At 40.0% G+C, this 7,597-nt stretch overlaps 1 protein-coding gene across 1 annotated transcript; it reads right to left on the bottom strand.

Annotated features, from left to right (window-relative positions):
* Positions 1–736: 736 nt before the first annotated feature.
* On the bottom strand, positions 737–7,037 carry LOC107288032 (trypsin-like). Its single transcript, XM_015816608.1, has 5 exons — positions 6,983–7,037; positions 5,619–5,778; positions 2,886–3,139; positions 2,072–2,208; positions 737–995 (listed from the first exon to the last, which is right to left on the bottom strand). The coding sequence occupies exons 1-5, from the start codon at positions 7,035–7,037 to the stop codon at positions 843–845; spliced, it is 759 nt and encodes a 252-aa protein (XP_015672094.1). The 3' UTR covers positions 737–842.
* Positions 7,038–7,597: the final 560 nt, after the last annotated feature.

The raw sequence follows: 7,597 nt of genomic DNA, 5'->3' as shown, positions 1-7,597 counted from the left end.
TCTTCTAATATCCATCAGTATCTGTCATTCTATAACTTAAATCCATTATTTCATGTTCTATATTCTGGAACAATGAAAAATAGACCCACATCTTCTATGCAGCATCCTTTCAGACATCTGAAGAGTCCTACCAAATCCCTCCTTTTTAGAAGGAATCATATAAAATGGAAGAAGTAAAAAAAAAACCCAGCTAGGATGGATCTGGAGACTAAAGATTAAGTCCTATATGGATTTACTGAGAAAATTGACTTGATTTAACCCTGAGAAGAGAAAGATATAGAGAACACATTGTTCTATCTAGTATCTGAAGAATTACATAGATGAAGGTCACAACTTGTTATCTTTCCCCCTAGGATGAGGACATTAATACAAGAAGGCAAATTCCAGTTGAATGTTTTTTTTGTGTTGTTTTTAAAAACACCTTTCTAATATATAAGCAGTTAATAATGGAGCCAGTTAAACATGGAGCCAGTTAAACAAAGAGATGAGAGATACTTTTATTGAGTATGTTCAAAGAGAAGCTGGATGGCTACCTGAGAAGGATAATTTTATTAGGGTTCCTGCAAGGGGAATGGACTTGATGAACCAAAGGGTATATTTTAAAATATATAAAGGAAGATTCAAGTTGCTAAGAGTATTGGTACTGGGGTGTAGTGGGGGAGTCAAATAAAGTTTTGGACCCAAGAAAACTTGGCCACAAACATGGCTTTTACTAATTCACATTTTAATAGCTCCAGAGGCGTGTCAAAAGCACCATCAATATAACACAATGCCAATTTGACCAAAAAGAGAAGCAAAGTTTCCTCTCCCTTTGGAGTTTGTTCAGAATTGTCCCGTGATCCTCAGTTATTCTGGATAGTCTCCTGGATCCAGTCAGTATATCTGCAGACATTAACATAAACTCCTGGCTTATTTGGCTGGGCACATATGTAGGGACCCCAGGATACAATGCCTTGCAGCTTCCCATTGCAGACCAAGGGTCCACCCGAATCACCCTGTCCAGAAAACAAAACAATATATAGCATGAGTCCTTCCTTCTCCCCACCCCAAGAGCACAAGGTAGCATGGATGACGTTTGCTTCTCCTTTATGTTTTCACAGCAACTCTTAAGGTGTGTGAGACTAAAAGAAAGTCAGATATATCCAGTAAACCTCATGGCTGAATGAAGAACTTAACCAATGTCTTTCCACCCTTGGTCCTCTGTCCATCCCCAATATAGAACCATGGTATCTCTCTTAAGCTATGGCTATCTATTTCCTGGTGTTTATTGTTAGGAACATGAGGGAACAAGAAGACTGATATGCTGTCTCATCTTCACTTGCCCACCTTGCCATGTGGGTTGCCAAAAGGAAGAAAAAGGAGAAGCATCCCTAAGAGCAAGCTATAGATGAGGATATTGGTACAGTAACTTGCTTGTCAACCCTACGTAGACATTGCTGCAGAGTAACCTGCCTACGTAGATAGGCAGGTTACTCTGCAGCAATAGTGCCCTTGAGAAGGCAAAGTGGGGAGGGTAAATTATGAAAGCAACACTTGTCGTAGTGCAAGCTCTTTCTCCTCTTCTGTGCATGCATCATGATGCTGCAAAGCCAGGGCATGAATTGCAAAGCTGCAATTATACTTTCATCACTTGATAAAAGTGGTGAATCTTGCAGCACCTCTGCTTTGTATGGATTGCAGCACCCAGTAGAATGTAGAAGTCAGGCATGGGTTTCTGAACAAGCCTGACAAGCCGGTCACATGAAGATGGTTACGGCACATCTTTTATTGTAAGGTTTTTGATAGATGGCTAAACTTGCTGCTCCAATCATCTGTCACCTCCTTTCCAAAGCCAGCTCATTTTAGGGGGGGAGCCTTTGTCCTGCCCCTGGGAAATCAGTCAATCTCTGGACTTTAACCTGCCTTGCAGCAAATTGTTAGGCCTGTACCAGTCGCTGGCCTCTTCATTAAGGTAGAGTAGAGACAAGCTATGGAGATTGAAGTTATTATCTGGCGTACTTTAGTGTCCCCCTCATGGATTAGAGAAAATCCCATTAAAGTGGCTGCCTAAATAGACCCCAACTCCTTTTACCTGGCAAGTATCTGTTCCTCCCTCCATCTTGCCAGCACAGACCATGTTTTCATTGATATAATTGGGATAAATCAATCGGCAAACATTGTGACTGAAGATGGTGATGTTGGCACAGTGTAGAACATCTGGATATTTGGCTGTAAAGGAAGATGAAATTCAATAAAGGAGAAGGTAGATTGGTGAAATGGCATTCTTCTCCTTCCTATTATGATTAGGTCTAAGGTTGTCTTTGGAATGGACCAGAGATTTAAGACCAGACAAAAGGAAGCATCTTAGCTGGGGGTGTTTAACTTGTAGAATTCATTGATAGCCATTAATTTTGATAGCATATGATAGCCATACATTTTGATGGTTTAAAAAAGGAGTAGACAAAAATGTGAAGTTGGGTTCTGGTTCAGCTTTAAAATATTTTTTTGTAACTAGACTCTCCCATTAAACTATCCCAAAGTGGCAAAAATTGCACGTAATCATTGTCTCTTTTGTGACCTTCAATGCTACAAGCCCAGCAGGATGGGTGTCTTAAGCATTGTAAATGCCTCAAGTGCCTTTATAAACATCTGAGCATCCCATAATACTTAGGACTGCCTCCCAGAACAGACAATATTCCTCCGCTGTTTCATTCAACTTGCTCTATGAAACACAATGTAGCCCTGAGCTTACACAGGAATTCATACACTCCACCATTAAACCACAGTATTTCTATTTTGGTTCAGCATGTTGCACCAATTTAATTTCTTAGATTTATTCCATAAATTATCACTAGGCCAACCAACATGTAGAATGATATGAGAACTCAGTTTATCTGTCAATATACCTTGTGGGCTACTTGTTGTACCCCATCCTGAAATGAGGCATTGGGTTCCAGGCTCCGGGCAGCTGGTAGTCAAATTCAGGACTTTGACTTTGTCATTTAAGGTAGCCGGGATCAGCAGTTTAACCAGCATAATATCATTGTTCAAGGTTTGTCGGTTGTACTCAGGATGCACAATGGCTTTTGACGATAACTTGAGCTGTTCTGACCAGTCTATGCGCCTCAGATGGTGTTCTCCAAGACGCACCGGGAAAATGCTGGAAGAACGAGACAAGATTAGCTTCTGTTGCTGGAAAATTGCCCTGTGGCAAAACTGTCATTTTTTCCCCTCTCTTGATGGATCTGCCTTTGTGTCTTTAAAGGCATCTCAGCAGGTAGACCCTGAGAAACCAGAAGTTTTTCTGACAAGAACTTTTATTTATTTTGCTTCCTGATTTCTTAAAAAAAAACCAAATAAATAAATTGAAGCTTTCATTTGTTCACATTGGACTGTTGTGAAAATGAAGGAGCCACAAAATCGGTGGGCGACTCTAAATCTTGGCAAGAGTAATTATATGCCAGCTCTCATTTATTGTATTTTTTTTATTAAAAGTTTTATAAAATTTACATTATAAATCCCCCTTACCCACCCCTCCAACCCCCATCCCCCCCACTCCCCAGAGCTGTTCCCAGGGTTACAAATATTAATCATAAACTAAATAACATTAACCAACTAATTGTATAACCAAATCTATAACACACTTTAACTCCCTTTTACAATAAATTTAAATAAGTTAAAATAAAACACAACATATAAAATAAACAACTTAATTATTAAACAAAACTACTACTCAAAATTATAATAAAATCATACAAACTATTATAAAGTATTAATTTACTTATAAACATTTAATAAACTATTAACAATAACAATATTCTCAAATTTACATTTATTGTATTTTTAATCTGAATACATCAAGGTAGGTGAAACAAAATCCCGTTGCTTTTTAAACAAATTCCAGATAAAGTGTCTCTAAAAAAATAGAAAACAACACCAACTCCCATCATTGCAACAGCCTCTAAGACTACGTGCCTTGATTGTTGAGTTGACCAAAATGAAGTAGATTTCTAGATCTCTGTGTTTTAAGGAGGTTAGCTTTAAAAACAAAATCGCCACCCCAGGTTGAAGTGCTCATAGATGGTGCCTACTTTTTTAAAAATGTTCAAATTAACTCGGAGAAGTCCTCCAACTTCATTTCTTTATTTCAAGACTGATCTCCTTATTGCAACTTTTATAGGCTACACCCATGTTGATTTCCAGCACTTCCTAGACTGACCGTATCATATGAGATCACTCAGTCATTCCTGGGGAAAGACTGGTCTTGCCTGCAGAGAATCTGATGCTGTTGTAAAACTTTTGGATTTTTTAAAATTAAATGAAAAGGGAAAAGGCCTCCTAACCACTTTGTTCATGCATGAAAACGAATGCAGCTCATTTGTCCTCACCTTGAACTTCTTATTGAGAGGGAAGGGAAAAATAGCTGTAAGTAGAGGGAGGAACTAACTGTGCTGATCTTATCACTGAGTAATACAACTAAAACCAAGTGGTAACATCATATTTTATTGTACGAGTGCATTAGTTGAATCAGATAGAAGTTACGCTTCATTACTAAATACTAAATACATTGCTAAATTCTTTTCAGCTTTCTGTTATACAGCATATGTGATGCAAAATATAGGTAGTCCTTGAGTTACAATCATTCATTTAGCAGCAGTTCAAAGTTATGACAGCACTGGAAAAAAGTGATTATGATGTCCTGACACTTATGACCATTGCAGCATCTCCATAGTCATATGATCAAAATTTAGGCACTTGGCATATACTTACAACAGTTGCAGTGCCCCAGAATCATGTGATCACCATTTGCAATCTTCCCAGCTGGCTTCACACAAGCAAAGTCAATGGAGGAAGGCAGATTTGCTTTTCAGAAAACCCAGCATGAACAGATCCACAATAGATAGCTAGTTGCTAGCTTCTATCTAGTTGAAGACCTTTAGTGACAGAGAGTTGTCTATCCTCCTATATAATGAATTTCATTGATGAAACTCTCTTATTGGCACTAGAGCAGTGATGGCGAACCTTTTAGAGACCGAGTGCCCAAACTGCACCCAAAACCCACTTATGCATCGTCAGGTGCTGGGTGGGTGTGGCCCATTGGGTGGGCGTGGCTGCGGTGGTAACAGCAGACTGGGTGGGACTAAAAAGTTCAATCAATCAATTCCAACTTTGCAAGATCTTTTTTTTTCCCACGAGAAGTTGAAATTGATTGATTGAACCTTTTTTTTTTGTACACGGCGGCAGAGGCCTAAAGCGAAAAGGTTTTATAAAACCCAGCTGAAGGCCTAGGACTGGGGCGACGGCACACATGCCCACAGAGAGGGCTCTGAGTGCCGCCTCTGGCACCCGTGCCATAGGTTCGCCACCACTGCACTAGAGAGTTCTTCAACAAATTTAACCCATAATCTGTCCTGATCATGTACACTTATTAAATCCAAGTCCCTCCCTCTTAGACAAGGCAAAATAAATATTTGCGTCCTTCCATGTGGACATGTGAAAAGCGCTAACACGTCCTTACTCTTCTATTCCCAGGGCTAAACACATTCCATCCCTTTAACTTTTATTGCCTTTATGATCTCTTCATATTCTTATTAAAATGAATAGTGCACCCAACATCCTTTTACCCTGTTTGCACTTACGATGACTTTCTGCAGTGGGCCGCACTGAGCACCCATGATGGGTGAATGAGCGTCCCTCCACAGATCAGCCTGCATCCTGAGAATAGGGCAGCCTGCCATGGCTGGGAATTGGGCAGACACGGTTTTCCTCCCAGGACTCTTTCTCCTTCCGCTGCAGTGGCTGAAAAAAAAAGAGAGAATAAAAATGAATAAACCACAAACAAAGGAAGAAAGGATCCCAGAAGAACTGAAAGATGCGTTAGTCAGAAATCAAGGACTCTGGTTCTAGGAAAGGATGAGATTCTCTTTTGATCTGAGTAAGACACATTATGGGTCCCCTCTCTGAAGGAGGTCCATCTGGTTCCCTCCCTATGGAACATCATCCCTGCAGAAATAAGATTGGCCCCCACTTTGATACTCTTTCAAAAGGCCCTGAAGATACGGGCCGAAGCACCTCAGGATTATATGGAGCCCAAGTGGTTGGCTTGATTGTTGTTGCCTTGTTGTCGTTATTGGCTTTTGTATTAGAGTTATATTTCTGTAAGCTGCCCAGAGTCACAGTGAGTAAGCTGGGAGGCCATATAAATTTTCCTAATAAATAAAGAAATCTCCACAGAGCATTCAGGTGATGGATCACCTGTGTAAGGGTAAACTTTTCCTACATAAAAATCTCATCTAGTTGTTATTTACTATGGTGAAAAGAAAATTCCAGCCTCTTTGAGAGTCAGCCTCATCAGCCGGGAATCAGCAGGGAATTCAGATTCAGGGCTTAAAGAGTGGATTAATGAGAAAGTGTGTGTGTGTGTGTGTGTGCGTGTGTGTATCTGTATGTTATGACAACATAGAGAAAACACAAAATACAGCAAAGTAAAAGGAACTGCTGTTTGACGTCTCCATTCAGCCTAGAAAAAGTCCTCAGTGTAGATTTGTGAACCAGATCACTTAACCCACACCAGTTTTCCGAAGGATGCTTCCTGTTTCATCAGTTTTGGAAGCAGCTCATCTCTTTTTGCACAGAATGGAGGCCTTCCCTCCAGCAGGAATGTCAGGTATGATTAAAAGGACCTCAATTGCTATTCAACTCCCCACCTCTCTGCCTAAAGGAGTCACCACGACAATTATATTTGTTTTTATTATGTTTCCATTTATGAAATATGGGAGAAAGGCATTTGCAGGAGGCTATCACAACTTGCCTAGTCCTGCATATGGTGCAATGCAAGACATTTATATTTGTGTGTGTTTGTGTGTCCTCGGATTGACCCCGGATTCACCCTACCCCTGTCATCCTCAACTCATATTCAACTATGTTCACTGTATTTTAAAAAAAAGCAGGTACATTTCCAAGATCTTATCTGAAGATGCCAGGTACATTTTCAAGATCTTACCTGAAGATGCCATGTATAAAACGGCAGCCAGTAACTTGAAGAAAAGATGTAACATGGTTGTTAACTACAATAATGGTTCCCAAGAATAAGATCTGTTAAAAACAAGAATATTCAGAAATGTAAGAGGCTAACATTCCGCCATCTTGGTTTACCAAACCATTCAGCATAATGGTCAGCATGAATCTCACAGAAAACAGACACATAGAAACTTTGACTTTACAGGAAAAATAAAGAATCATAGATTTGTGTACGCCTTTTCAAAAAGTGGGCCACCTGAGGTTGCAAGGCTGAAGTTGACCCCTACAGGTCCTTTATGTTGCAATCCTCAGAGTCCCCTCACCCATTATTGTCCAAAGCAGCAATGTGGAGTTCTAGCCATTTTGAGGTGGCAAACAAACAGACTCTAGTGGTGAAGAAATCAGGAGACTGTGAGTTTTAGTCTCACTTTAGGCATGAAAGCTGGCTGGGTGACTTAGGGCCAGTCCTTCTCTCTCAGCCCAACTTACCACACAGGGTGGTTGTTGTTCTGGGGAAAATAGGAAGAGAAAGGTGTATTATGTACGTTAACTGCCTTGAATTGCTTATAAAAATAAAGAAACGGGATATAAATAAAAA

This window comes from Protobothrops mucrosquamatus, unplaced genomic scaffold (genome assembly GCF_001527695.2).
Source record: "Protobothrops mucrosquamatus isolate PMUCROS unplaced genomic scaffold, P.Mucros_1.0 scaffold468, whole genome shotgun sequence".
In the NCBI taxonomy this organism is placed as follows: domain Eukaryota; kingdom Metazoa; phylum Chordata; class Lepidosauria; order Squamata; family Viperidae; genus Protobothrops; species Protobothrops mucrosquamatus.
This window is presented reverse-complemented; position numbering and strand designations above follow the sequence as displayed.